The sequence below is a fragment of the Myotis davidii genome, unplaced genomic scaffold (assembly GCF_000327345.1).
Source record: "Myotis davidii unplaced genomic scaffold, ASM32734v1 scaffold107, whole genome shotgun sequence".
In the NCBI taxonomy this organism is placed as follows: Eukaryota; Metazoa; Chordata; class Mammalia; order Chiroptera; family Vespertilionidae; genus Myotis; species Myotis davidii.
The window spans coordinates 407,817-422,400 of NW_006383012.1; the positions used below are offsets into that span (position 1 = coordinate 407,817).

Genomic DNA, 14,584 nt, shown 5'->3' on the forward strand with positions numbered 1-14,584 from the left:
TATCATGATCTTGTGAAAAGTGGCAAAGCTACACAGGATCACTAAGATGGGGGCAGAGAGGCACCTGCAAAGGGCACCTTTGTAAGGCGCCAGCTGAAGAGAGAGGTGTGGGAAGGACTAGGGAAATCCACTCATTTCTTTTATCTTCCATTCTGCAAAGTTGCATTTTTCTGTGATTTTTTTTTCCCTCTGCAAAACTGGCTGAGCTAGAGCAGAGTTGTGAGCAGAAACCTGCATGTCCTCTAAATTCTCGGTCCCATCCAAGGCAACCCTGGCTGCACCTCAGGGGAGGGGTCTCATTAGATTGTAAATAAGAAGAGCACAGTGAATACTCTCCCCAAGGGGTTTAGGCATTTAAGGCTTCAACAGATTACCCAGCCCGCCCACCCCCATGCCTAGCCGTCTCCCCTGCTTTCCTCCCTCCTGTCCAGAGGGGGCACTCTTTCTGTCCCTTTCAGGGCAGCCATCCTCTGCCTGGACCCAAAGGAGGATGTCCTGGAGTTCCTCTTCATCCACACCCCTGCCAGGTGTCCCACCTGGCCCCACGCCCGTATCTCACTCCCACAGCCAGTCCACGCTGGCATCCTAAGGCTCCTTACCGCCCCATTTTCCACCCAGCCCTGACCCCCGGGGCCAGCTCCTCCTTCCCGGGGAGGGCGATGCACTTTAATCGCTTCCCTCTGTCCAGCCCGACCCGTCGGACCCCGCTTCTCGGCTGCGGTGACGAGGTCTCACAGACACACTTCGGCGGAACCTGCCATGGCTCCTGTACTTCTAGGACAGCGGTTCTCAACCTTCCTGATGCCGCGACCCTTTAATACACTTCCTCCTGTGTGGGGACCTCCAATTACATTGTTACAAATTGAACATAATGAAAGCATAGTGATTAATCACAAAAACAATATGTAATTATATATGTGTTTTCTGATGGTCTTAGGTGACCCCTGTGAAAGGGTCCTTCAACCCCCGAAGGGGTCGCAACCCACAGATTGAGAACTGCTCCGACTAAGTCCAAGTGCACATGTTCCTCTGTGATCACTGACACGCAAGCTTTACTAGTGGACAGGGCACAACAGATGAGGCTCCACAGAACCTTTCAGAAACAAACTGCTCAGAGGAAAGGAGTGACTGAGTTCGGGAGCCAGGAGTTCAGCCACTGCACCTCCCACTCAGTTCAGGCTCAGTTTTTGTATTTTTTTTTCTTCTAAATGCCAACCCCTACCCCACCCCGGCACTGTGACACCGAAAATTGCCAGGATACCCTTCAAGTTTGAGATTTTAGGAATACGAGTCAATGATGGTCTTGTTCTGATTTCCTATTATCATAAAAGAGGTCAAAGTCACAGAACTTCTCTGATCCGTGTTTTCTCCACTTGAAAGGGCCCGTGCTGCCTGCCAGGGTATCAGGGTAGAGAGGTGGGGAGAAGAGTAACACACCCTGAGGTGTTCAGGAGAGAGGCGCTCAAGAACACGCTGAAAACGCTCCTGACATGGGTTTTGGATGGATGTGAATTAGTGAAAGTTGTAAAATAATCCTCTTTAATACAGTTAGTACGAAAGAGTTAATTTTTGTCCCCAAGGCCGGGTTTAGAAAGGGGTTCCATTGTATGAGGCATGCTAATCCAACCTCTTAATCCAAAAATGAGTCTAGCAAAATTAAAACCAGAACACAAAACTTTCCATTACAAATCACCTTCCACCAAGGTTAAGGTCAGATCATTTAGTGGCTCAACTAGGCTAATGAGACCAAATAAAATGCAAAGTGAACAGGAGCTCATTTACCTGAGCACTTGTGGCTTCAGCAACTTTGGGTCTTTAGCAGAGGCCAGTCTGCGCTGTTTCCCTGCCTGGGTTTAGTAAACCTGGGAGAGCGCTGGGGCCTGGAGGGACCCCTCAGGGGATACGAGCATTTATACCATTTCTATGGGGAGAAAGAATCCACGGCGCAACCAGGAGGGGGAGCTGTGGACCAGAGACCAGGAGACACAAAGCTACTGCTGAATTTTACATCAGTATTTACACATGGTTAGAGTACAGTAGCTGTTTCTTCCATATATGGGATGTGGAGTAAAGCTACTGTAATTGTTAAGGAGAATAACTTTCTAACAAAAACCGCCCTTACGGAACTGTGGACAGTGATAGGCGGCTAGGAAGGCAAGCATCTTCAGCAAATGTGTGGTCATTGGTTGCAAGTTATCTTAACAACCAATGTTTGCGTTGTGTTTTTTAAGATTTTATGATCATTCCTATGACATCATCACTTGAGATTATTTGTTGGTCAGAGGCAGCTCCAGAAAGTCTGAGTAGACAGCTGAGGAATGGCAGTCAGCAGTTAGCAGGAAGGGAGCTCTGAAGTGGGTCTTGAACCTATGTCACTGACGAGCAATGCACTGCTCCTAACTTTGATACGCATGCTCCTTCAGGACAATCTGCAAACACGAGGAAGGGGGAGAAAGGCTGATGGAGACTTAATTCCTCTAACCCAGGGGTCCTCAAACTACGGCCCGCGGGCCACATGCAAATACAAATATTGTATTTGTTCCCGTTTTGTTTTTTTACTTCAAAATAAGATATGTGCGGTGTGCATAGGAATTTGTTCATTTTTTAAAAAACTATAGTCCGGCCCTCCAACGGTCTGAGGGACAGTGAACTGGCCCCCTGTTTAAAAAGTTTGAGGACCCCTGCTCTAACCCCAAGCCGCTATTGGCAGTGACAATAACCTTCATGATTAAGAGTTGGGATTTGAGGCGGGTAGGCCCGAGTCTGAAATCTGGCTCTGCAGCATGGAGGGTCTACAAATTCAAATAGATTATTTAAACTCTTGGGACCCCACTGTCCTTTGAAAGTAGGGTTTCCAATAGTGCCTGCTTCGCAGGGTTGCTTTGAGGACTGAGCTTGCACGCATAAAGAGCCTGTCTAGCACAAAGCCTGGTGCACAGTAAGAATTAAACATTTTTAAATGAAAAGAGGGAGGTGGAGTTGGCAACCTGGGAACCTTGCAAAACTTTGTTTAAACCCAAAGAAGGTAGAGTGTCTCTTCGAAGTTCCTCTGTCATGAGATTCCAGAGAGACAGAGGAGAGTCACTGATAGAACAGGATTCTTCAGGAGCCCAGCGATCTCCACGGGACCCTAAACAGCGTGTCCTCCACGGGACCACAGCAGCTTAAAAACACTTCAGTCAGTACATTCTGCACTCAATTTGGTTCAACGGGCAAGGGGCAGGTGAGAGGCATGGGATATTGCCTGGCCTTAATACTCTTGGCCTAAACTTGGAATTCACTTGAACAAGGCCATTCATATAAAAGAGCTACAGTCATTTTAAAGTAAACTCTTTCTCTAGGAACTTAAACAAGTCCTTTACCTCTGCGGGGACATTGACAAACCCACTATAAAAGGCATTCGTGGCACCGTTATTACTCAATACGACTGAGGAGCTGTCATGGACTCATCAGACTTAGCGCACCCTTAGATCCCGCAATGGACAAAAACATTAAAGTTTCTTGGAGCTGTTTCCTAGTGTACTTTCCTTATCATTGTTTACACTCCTTCCCTCTATACCACCTTCTCCCTAACAACAAATCATCCCCAGACCAGGGAACACACTTTTTAAAAAGGAGTAAAATATTAAATAAAAGAGAGAGAGAGAGAACTCATGGACAACAGTGTGGCAATTGTGGGGGGAAGGGGTGTGGGTGGAGGTGGACAAGGGAATAGGGTGGATAAGTGGTGATGAAAAGCACAAAATAAAAACATATTTAAAAGAGAGCAAAACTCTAAAAGAATATTAATAGTGAGATATAATGTAGGAGAAGAATAATCAAATGGGGAGAAATTCCTTTACTGATGCTAATTATCAATGGATTAGATTGAGCCATGCATGTGTTTTTAAACATTTCTGACAAAAAAACCCCACCATATTCAATCAAATAGCTTAGCAAGTTGCTCAGGCCAAACCCCAGACCTAGGGATTGTATCTCGGGTGCTCAGGTAACTCAATGAGGCCCAGAAGGGCAATGAAAAAATCTGAAGCAAAGTGGAGTCCAAGATTATTCAGATTCCACTCCCTGATTTCCTTCTTACCCCCTCCCCACTTGGCTCTCTTATTCTCCTTTCCCCTCCTGCTAGAATGTAACTAACTAGTAAGCTTCCCCTAGCTATGAAATTTTAGATCATATTTTAAAAGGGCACAATATTTAAATGATGTCATAAATCAACAACAGTAATAACATACAAGTTACATGTAAGTACAGGACGGCGCTGTCAGACCCGAGACTGTTGTCCACCCGCACGGTCACTCGGAAAATGCCCACATTGTGATAAACGTGTTTGATCCCGTCTTCCATGGAGCTGAGGTTGACATATGACACTGCGATGCCATCACCGAAGTCGACTTGGATGAATGTCCTCTGCACGTCGCCCTAAAAAAACAGCCCAACATCAGAAGAAATGGAGTCTGTACGAGGGTGCTTAGCTCGGGGGCTGGGGCTTGTCCTGGTTGCTGGCTCAGGAACAATGGCAACTCTGGCTCCCTCCAGGATCTGGGAGGGTATGTCTGTGGGTGACAGAATCCCTGTGACAATCTGCAATAGCCTAGTGGCTCAACTAGGCTAATGAGACCAACCAACCAAACAAAAACAACAACAACAAAAAACCCACCAAATAAACAAGTGAACAGAGAAGCTCATTTTGTTTAGCAACTGTGGCTTCAGGCATTTACTAAGATGGATGTTTTTTCAAATCTGAAGGGCACTGACTCTACCAAAAATTTCCAGGTTTGAAAACTTAAGTGTCTGATCATCAACTCCAATTTGATAACCAATTCCTCTGAAGGCTTTGCCTATAGCAGTGATGGCGAACCTATGACACGCGTGTCAGAGGTGACACACGAACTCATTTTTTGGTTGATTTTTCTTTGTTAAATGGCATTTAAATATATAAAATAAATATCAAAAATATAAGTCTTTGTTTTACTATGGTTGCAAATATCAAAAAATGTCTGCATGTGACACGGCACCAGAATTAAGTTAGGGTTTTTCAAAATGCTGACACGCCTAGCTCAAAAGGTTCGCCATCACTGTCCTATAGGCTTACCATCCATGTGAATAAAAAAGGTGTGCACAGTTTTAAATAGGCCGCCTACCTGACACCGTCACAGAACACTTCCCATGTGCTTGGATCCCTGAGTCCCTGCTTTATTTCTGGTTCCCTGACCATGCTGGAAAAAGGATAGGAGACACTTTGCCTTACACCTGATATGACATTAGGCTCAGCCTTATTATTATTATTCACATGAGGCTATTTTTTCCATTGATGTTCAGAGAGAGTGGAAGGGGGGAGGGAGAGAGAGAAAGAGAGAAAGAGAGAGAGAGAGAGAGAGAGAGAGAGAGAGAGAGAGAGAAACACACACACACACACACACACACACACCGCGATGTGAGAGAGACACACCAATTGGTTGCCTCCTGAATGAGGTCCCAACAAGGGCCAGGGATAGAGCCTGCAACCAAGACACATGCCCTTGATTGGGAATCCAACCCAAAACCCTTTGGTCCAAGGGCCAACAATTTACCCACTGAGCCAAACCGGATAGTGCAGCTCTATTATTATTTAAGATAATGATGGTTAATTCTTTTATACTTCAGCATTGTTTACTATCAAAATTATCTCATTCTTCACGGAATCTTAGTCTGGAGAGAAAAGCAGGCTTTGTTCATCTAGCTTACAGATGAAGAAACTTCAGTCAAGAAAGGTTTAATCACTTGCTCAAAGTTAACAACCCTAGTTAGCACCAGTCTGGAGATTTGAAACCATCTCTCTGGGTTGCATTTCATTTATTATCTGTGGCTAAAGAACTGACAGCTCCTCAAGGCTTCAATCTTAGCATGGCTTTCACAAGTGAGATGATTTCCTGCCTGTTATTCTACCTCCTTTGGTCTATGAGATGGGCGTAATACCTTCCTATCTTAATTCAATGCACTGTTATAATAGAAATGGGTGTAATTAGTGATCTGTAAAATCATATACTGAAAAAAATGACTATAAAATCAATGCAACTGTAGAAGACCCGCAATGCCCCTTTTAATGCTTATTTACAATCTCAGGGTGCTAAATTTTTCTGCAGGTGGGCAGGAAAACATAAGGTCTATACTTTAATACACTTTTATTTGTTTGTTTTGTTAGTTTTTCCCATTTTCAGGGGGAAGAGAGACCCTTTGAACTAGAAATGTATTTTCGATTAAGTGAGGTTCATATGGTATCATATTTTGAAAAGGCCAAGTTGAAAAGCTGACATTTAAAAGATTAATTCACAGCGAAAGGAAAAGCAGTTCAAATCCTATGAATCTATGGGACCTGCTCTTCTGGTCTATGCCAGGCCAGGCATTGTGAAGGGGCACACCACAGCCCTCAGTAAGGACATGGGCAAGGATTCTTCCCTAGGGTGGGAAAGAAACTCCATTCACAACTGCAGAACAAATATCTACAAGCCTAGACATGGTGCAATGACTTGGATTTCCATCACTAATAAATATAAATGTCAACCATTCTTGCTGACTTGTCCTTCATTTGGACAACCAACGTGGACTGATCAATTTCTCATTCTTTTTTCTGGTCCGTTTCCACTCCCATGTTTTCTGAATTTTCAACAGAGTCGCAGCCTGCCAACCCTAGAAGAACCCACCTTTAAATCTATTCACATTATTTGGGACAGGGAGATAGCAGGGATAGTTAGGGTTACCCATGTAATAAAACAAGCAATATAGTTTCTGAGAGAGAGGGGAGGAAGGGAGGGAGGATGGGAGGGAGTGACGACATGGAAGGGAGGAAGGAGAGAAGGAGAGAGAGATGATTCTTTGTGAGGACAGAGTAGATTTCAGGGCACCAGCATTTGTGAGATCCGGGCCTCCTGATGTGGGCACAGGCCTCTGGGTTTGGTACTCCACACTAGGATGCAAGAGCCTCAAGGGGTCTAGTCTAACAGTTGACGGAAGCAGATTCATCCCTGCTGTTGTCGCTTTGCCCACTCAAGTGGAACAAACTGGACCCCATGCCTTTGCCTTCAGGGGCTCTTAAGGGCTCGGGAAGCCCAATACCAATTTAACTCCAGGACTTTGGGCTCACGTGACATCAGCTTCTGAATTCCTTGGGCTGTAATTATCATCTGAGGCAGGGATGCCAACTCCTTTCAGAGATTAAGAAACAGGGCTAAGGTTTTTTTAATATATATATTTTTTATTGATTTTTTTTACAGAGAAGAAGGGAGAGGGATAGAGAGTTAGAAACATCAATGAGAGAGAAACATTAATCAGCTGCCTCCTGCACACCCCCCACCGGGGATGTGCCTGCAACCAAGGTACATGCCCCTGACGGGAATCAAACCTGGGACCCTTCAGTCCACAGACCGACGCTCAATCCACTGTGCCAAACCAGTTAGGGCAGGGCTAAGGTTTTAGAGATTAAGAAATGGTGTCAAAGTCCTGGGTCACCATTTGATTAGGCAAGCTGGCCTGGCTTTAAATGACTGTCTGCCCATCCATCCACCCATCCATTCACCCACCCATCCGTCCATCCATCGACTCATCCATTTATGCATCCTTCCTTCCTCCCATCCATTCACCCTCTATCCATCTAACCGCGCAACTGAAAGATATTTATTGAGTGTCTATCTTGTGTCTTGCCCTACATGAGAACAATAGATATGACCAAACAAACCAAACAGATATGGTCTGGGGTTTCATGAGCATACAGGCTGCTAGTGAGACAAATGGCCTTTAAATCAATAATCTCAACAGTAAACAAAAAGACATTGTAGGGGGTCATATGAAGGAGAGGGCCTGACGTTATAAACCTATACAATAGCGAGAGGTGGCATACTGAAGATCTGATCTGATTAAGAACGTAGAGAAAGGCTTCTTTCCCAGAAGTGATATTTGAGCTGAGGAAGCTTAAAGCAAAGGAATATATGAATCAAACAAAGGATGTGAGTGAATGTGATGGAGACAAGGTGTCCAGGCAATGAGGACAGAGAAAAAAAAACATGCAAGGGCCCCATGGCAGAAGTGGGTGGCATCGTTGGAGGAGGCTGAAGATACAGACACAATAGGACCATATTATGAAATGTGACTGGAGGGGAGAAAGTAACATTTTAGGACTTGTGGGTCAAGTTTCTGATTTTGATCTTTTTTCCTAAGAGCTGGGAAGCCATTCAAGTGTTTTAAGCAGGGGTTTGGGGGATAATGGCATGATATTTTTTAATTCAAAAATATCACTCTGGCTACAATACAGAGGCTAAATTAGAAAGAGGCGATTTCTGGGAATCCAATTAAGGGAGCTCAGGGCAGATGATGGTGCATTGAAATATGAGTTGCAACAGGAAATTATATGCACCTTCCTGGCAAAATTAACTCCCGTGGTTTATTAGTTTTGAAATCAGGGGATCTCAACCTTTGATATCAGCCGCTCTTACAAAAATTAAAGGAAAAACGCTGATGTCCAGCTACCATCCCAGACCCACCTCCTGGGTCAGGACCTCTGGGGAAGATGCCAGGCCCTGCTGTGGTCTGAGAAGGTCTAAAACTGATGCTGGGATGCACCAAGGGTTGGGGCCCTTCGGTTCAGATTCTTCAACATTAGTTTTTCGTGGGATGGAATTCTGAAGATGAAAATATAGTCCAGGACAAGCTGACACTGTCCTTAGTTTATTTTGGTGGGATGCTAAAGTTTTCCCAGGATGTTTTCGGATGCCCAGTGCTAAGGGTGCATTAATAAAGTCAGGCATCTGCCCTGACTGGTTTGGCTCAGTGGATAGAGCGTCGGCCTGCAGACTCAAGGGTCCCAGGTTCGATTCTGGTCAAGGGCATGTATCTTGGTTGCGGGCACATCCCCAGTGGGGAGAGTGCAGGAGGCAGCTGATTGATTTTTCTCTCTCATCGATGTTTCTAACTCTCTATCCTTCTCCCTTCCTCTCTGTAAAAAATCAATAAAATATATATTTAAAAAAAAAAAGTCAGGCAGGAAGATCTGAACCCATTGTTGGTAACTGGTACATAAGCACAAACCGAAGTTCCAGGATCCATGCTTACTTGTCCAGGACAACAAGCTGCTAGGTGAGATGAGGGCAGTTTGTGTACACTTCTAAGGGCCGAGGTGTGTCCTTCATGACCATATCCTTAGTACCTAATACAAGGCCCACAGAGGGTTTTTTTTCGCTCAAGAAAATTTGAATATGGTGCATCTCTAATGTTTGTTCACCAAAGTGCCTTCTTACGTATTACCTCATTTGGCTGTTAGAAATCCTCGGAGACAGTGAGGACAGGTGCCATTCCTATTTGATATTCCAGAAGAACTGGGTCACAGACAGGCTAAGTAAGATGCCTAAAGCCCCTCAGCTAGAGAGACTTAAAGAAAGGGTTTAGGGTGATCTGTGGTTTAACGCTACCCATGCAGCTCAGCCCTTGTTGAGCTTCTTTGATTGAATGGCACTTGAGATCCCTTTCAGAGTGAGCGGAAGGTGATGGCAAAGGCAGGGCATCCCTTTCTTCTTTTCTTGTTAGACTCTATTCCTGGCGCTACCTGTTTCCCCCTTGACAACACTTCTGTTTACAAGTAGAAGGATGGGCTGTCAGGAGGTCTACACAACATTCTTTTTCTTTTTTGAGAATTTTATAAGAGTTTAACTGAGCCAAGTTGCTGACAATTGCCAGGAAGCAAGATCTCAAACGCTCCCTCCATACACCATTCTTATGCCCCCCCCCCCCTCCTCTGGTGAAGCACTTACTATGCTCAAGCCATAGAGGAGATAGAGAACATGGTATTCGGAATGAGCATCTGGGAAAATCTTGTGTATAACTGAGTAGCTTTAAGCTAATAATTCACAACTCATCATTCCTGAAACAGGACCTAGGCTGGCCAATACCTGAACTATCATATACAATTCTTGCGCCTGAATGCCATTCAGTCACATGCCCTAATATAGATACAGAACTGAGAATACCAGCTCAAAAGAAGTGCCAGAGAAAGGCGCAAAAGCCAAAGGAAACCCATATGGGGATTCTCCAAGGGCAACACTGGCTCTGTGATAGAAAAACAAATACATCAAAAGGCCTCAACGAAGCCAAGATTAGCCTGAGGAAGGAAAGGTGTGTGAACCTATCAGTTCCTGTAACATGGCTCAGAGAAAAATGGGAAAACAAATGAGGCAGTGACTCAACAGGGACAGCTTCAGAACGGAATGAGACCTCCTGATGCTCCCAACTGTGTTAGGGACCTGGGGCAGGTAGACACTGGGCTCATATGTCAGAGCCTGGTCCCTGCAGAACCTCAGCGTGGGCCTGACTCTGGCATCCTTAAAGTTTATGCAGAAATAAGTACACTGTAAAGGAGTGACTATAGGAAAACCTATTTTTGTGCACCATTGTAAGTACTATAAGCCTGTGTGTTTGTACAGGGGAAGGTACCAGCAGATATAACCCAGCCTGTTAAACCTGGCTGAGGGCGAAGTGAGGTGAGGGGGCAGGGAGAGCAGTAGGGTTAAGAGAGAGGGGGAACAAATGAGGGGAAGAAAAGATTTCACCTGATTTAATAGGCGGTAGAGTATTGCATAGCACAAGAAACAGTAAAAAAACAACAACACATACACTATTTGGTCTCCACTATCACTGTAAACATGTAAATCTTGGTTAAGTATATGAGAACTAATTGGAAGGTAACACAGATATAGGTTAGATTGATGACAAGATAAGGCCAACTTTGATATTGGATTTTGGTTGTTATTCCAATGCTCTTTGGAACACAAGTAAGATTCAAAATATCATTAAGAGCATTGAATGACAGAAACAAAAATCAGATATTTCAGTCATTCTCAAGGCTAAAGATATTTAGGTTGTGCGAGGGGTAAAGAGCATGAAGTAAAAGTAGCCCACCACTGGCTTGAGCAACCCTTCTTAGGGTAGGAGTAGAGTGAGGTTAGTAGGTGTAGACTGAGGTTAGTAGGTGTAGAATCAGGTTAGCAAGGTCTTGACCAGAAGCAGGAAAGGAGACAACTAAGGTACAATGTATCCTGGCCGTCAAACAAAACATCCCACCAGCCTGTGGACATGAGCATATGAAGAGAAGTGCTATCTAACTTGTGCTATTCAATCCAAACTCTGCCATGTGACTTATTTCATAAAGTGTGCAAGGAAGATTGTTCTACAACATCTCCTGATGGTCATTAAGGGAGAAGAGAGAACATTTCTTAAAACCCTGAGCCAGAAATAATAACTGCTGTATATATAATATCTCATTTAATCTTCAACCCTAAAAGAGTCAGACTTAAAAGATGGCTAAGTTTTGCAGAGCATCACAAGATGAAGTTGAATCAAGGTGTTCTTAACTCCAAATTCACCATGCCTACTACTTGTTCACAGAAGACTCTCAACTATTCTATTGTGCTCCTTCCCAGGTGGGTGCTGAAGAATGGAGACACTCACATGTGAAACCAAACAGCTTTTGTAAGCTGCAGTAACTGAAACCCTTTAGAAGTTTAGAGGAATGCCAACATGCATCAAATTCTTCATTAAGTAATGATGCAAGAGGAGCCCAGTGTAAGATGCCAGGCTCTACAGATGACCATGGAAGTGTAAGGTGTGCCTGCAAAGATCCCGGTTGGCATAGGTTCAACAGAGAGTGGGATAAGTCTAGACAGGAATCAAATACTGTACCTGTCCTGGACCTGCTATTTTATAACAGTAAACTGAGCCCTTCTGGTACCGGCACATCGGTCTATGATAAAAAGAAGTTGAACACACATGTTCTCATGCTGGTCGTCTTTGGTATCCCTTCCAGAAGGCACTACTCTTGCTGAAAGCTGGGGCTGCCTCACTAAATCCGCTGGGAGAGAGTCTTTCCTGGATGTCTGGTTCAAATCATGCCCTATGAGCTTTTCCTTTTTAAAACCGAGCCCTGGAAAACAGTATCAAGATATCTAGATATCTCATCATTGCGGAATACAGTCAGCGCCTCCTCTTCCCTATTCAGAGATGGCTTTATAGCGTACGTGTCTCTCCAAGTGCCCAGAACTTGGACGCCCTGACCTGGAGGGAGAACATTCACAAAGGTGAGGAGGGCAGTGCATAGGTTTTATGATTTCACCAGAGACCTCAGGTGTGAGAACGCCAGGGAGACCAGACTAAGGACCCACCCAATCATTTGACTGGATACATGATATGTCACCTTTTCTCTGATGAAATGCAGATGGCTGGGCTCTTCTTTGAGGACTCTGATCCTCGGGACTTGCCTAGCTCTCCATATCAAGAACTTCCCATTGGAACGTCAAAATGATTTAAATCTTCACTTGCAAATTAGCCATAGCACCCTGTGTTTGAATGCACAGCAAGCTTCATAAGTTCCTTTTTGTGTCTTCTGCACTTGGTGCCTGGCTTAGAATGGAACAGAATGCTTGCCATACAGCAGGAGGAACACTTGGCTTATGTGAGCAGATGAATGACTCTGATCCAAAGCCTCTGCACTCCATCTAGACGTCGTGGTGTAGCGAGGTCAGAACCTTGGCCACTTGTGTTTTGGAAACAGTTTTCAGGTGATAAAGGACATTGCTATACCGATACCTTTGCATGGTAGCTTTAGAAATCACCTCAGCAGGCTTTGGCAGGAAAACTACGGCACTGCCAAATAACTTAACTCTTACAAATGCTTTTGAATGACTGTAAAAAATATCACTCTAAAAGTAAAACAGTATGATATGTAATAGAGCAAATTGTGTAATAGAACAAAATTTACACCGTAAACAAAAGAGCAGAAGGAAAATTTCTTTAGGAATATACCTATGTAATGAATTATTTTGGCAGTAAAATATATAATAGAAATATGTTAGTCTTATTAGAAAATAAAAATAAAGAGAAAAGGCCTGGTGTCTCACTGAGAAAATGTAAACAATAAATAAAATGAGGGGTAAAAATTCAAATCACCCATAATCTTATCACCCAGAGATTACATTAACAGATTAGTGGATACCATATTCGCCAATGCGAATGTACTATCACCACCACCACAGTAACACTGAGATCATTGTACTGTTTTATTTTATGCTGTCACTGAACTAAAACTCCCAGTAATGAGACAGGTTTTCTCTTTGCTTGTCAAGGCAGACTGAAGTTCTTTGCAAACATCTAGTCCCTGAAACCCTAGAGAATAGCAACGCACCAATGGCTGTGGACCAGTATTAAGGGGAGAGGGAAGTGGAATCTTAGAAAGAGTTTGAACCAATCCAACCTGAACTTCAGACACTAGGCCTCTGAGTAAAGACAACCTATATTGCCCGTCTCGTTTCCTTCCTTCCTTTTTAAATGGCAGCAACACAAGAAAGAAGAAACGAAGAGGCTCAATTACCTTTCTAGAGTCAAAGAGAATAAAGCTGAATGGAGTAAGGAATAATACATGAGAAAACCTCTGAATCCCCATGGCTCATTGAAATCAGCTCTTGCTCCTTTGTGTGGAAGGAGAAAAGAGCTGAGGTGTCTCGCTCAGATCTGGGCTGGCTGAGACACTCACACCTGCCTAGAAATCGCATTGCCTGCTACCTCTTTGTGCTATCGCTAACAGCCCCAATTCTTCTTCGGATGAAAAAGTAGGTCACAGTCTTTCAGGATTTCAACCAAAGAGCGTCTCACAGAAAATTTCTGCGGGAGTCATCTTCCCTACCATCGGAGGGCTGGCAGCGCCCTGCAATATTTATGAAGTGTTATTACGTTATGGTCACTCCCATGCTGCCATACATCTGTCAATGTATGTGGAGCTACCGATCACTGAAATCCATCAAACGAGGACACAACCTCACGTCTTGAAGTCAAATCTCACAGAAGCAATACTCATGAATTCTCCTTATTAAGTTTCCGTCTTTGTATGTAAATGAAAGTATTAAAACAATGAGATACAGATCAAAGTCTTCATTTTGGTCTCTCGCCTCAGATTTAATTTAAAAGTCTTAAATTATGCAGCGAATTGCATCTCTTTATTCTTATGGCTGTTTAAAATGTATTTAATTATCTTCCCTAACATGCAGAGACTACTTCTGCCTAGCAGTCCTCTCAAACGAATGCATTCCAAATCGGTTTCGCTGAGTTCTTAAGAATAATTAGGCCCTTCACCATCCATCCTGTGCCTTCAGAGCCTTGCATTGGGTTTCTCTGGGAAGCCGAGTGATCGCCTTGAACGTCTATAGACTCATTAAGTGCTCATTAGTGGTCCAGAGGACATCCATCTTCAGCAAGTCTCCAGACAGAGTGATGCCACTCCTCACCGAATGTTTTGAGTCTCAGAAAACACTTTTGGTCAGCTTCCTGAAATTCAGGTATAATTGGAAAGCAGCTTCTTTGACAGAGTTTTATGGACTCCTCCTCTCCCCTCTAGGTTGGTCCCTTGATCAACTGTTCTTTTTCCTTAAAGAACCAATGATGCATGAATGCATTGGTGGTGGTGGTGGTGGTGGTGTGTGTATGTGTGTGCGTGCGTGTGTGTTTTCCTCTTGAGTCTCGAATGGAATCAAGGCTGGCTCCTTTACCCTATGACTTATAATGAAGGCTCTCTCAT

At 44.0% G+C, this 14,584-nt stretch overlaps 1 protein-coding gene across 1 annotated transcript in view; it reads right to left on the minus strand.

The window, feature by feature from the left end:
* The window catches only part of SORCS1 (sortilin related VPS10 domain containing receptor 1), a gene marked incomplete at its 5' end in the record, with an annotated part of 483,392 nt that overhangs the window by 68,511 nt on the left and 400,297 nt on the right, over positions 1–14,584 (minus strand). The window contains 1 exon segment of the mRNA XM_006779616.2: positions 4,233–4,419. Coding sequence (XP_006779679.1) covers positions 4,233–4,419 — 187 coding nt within the window.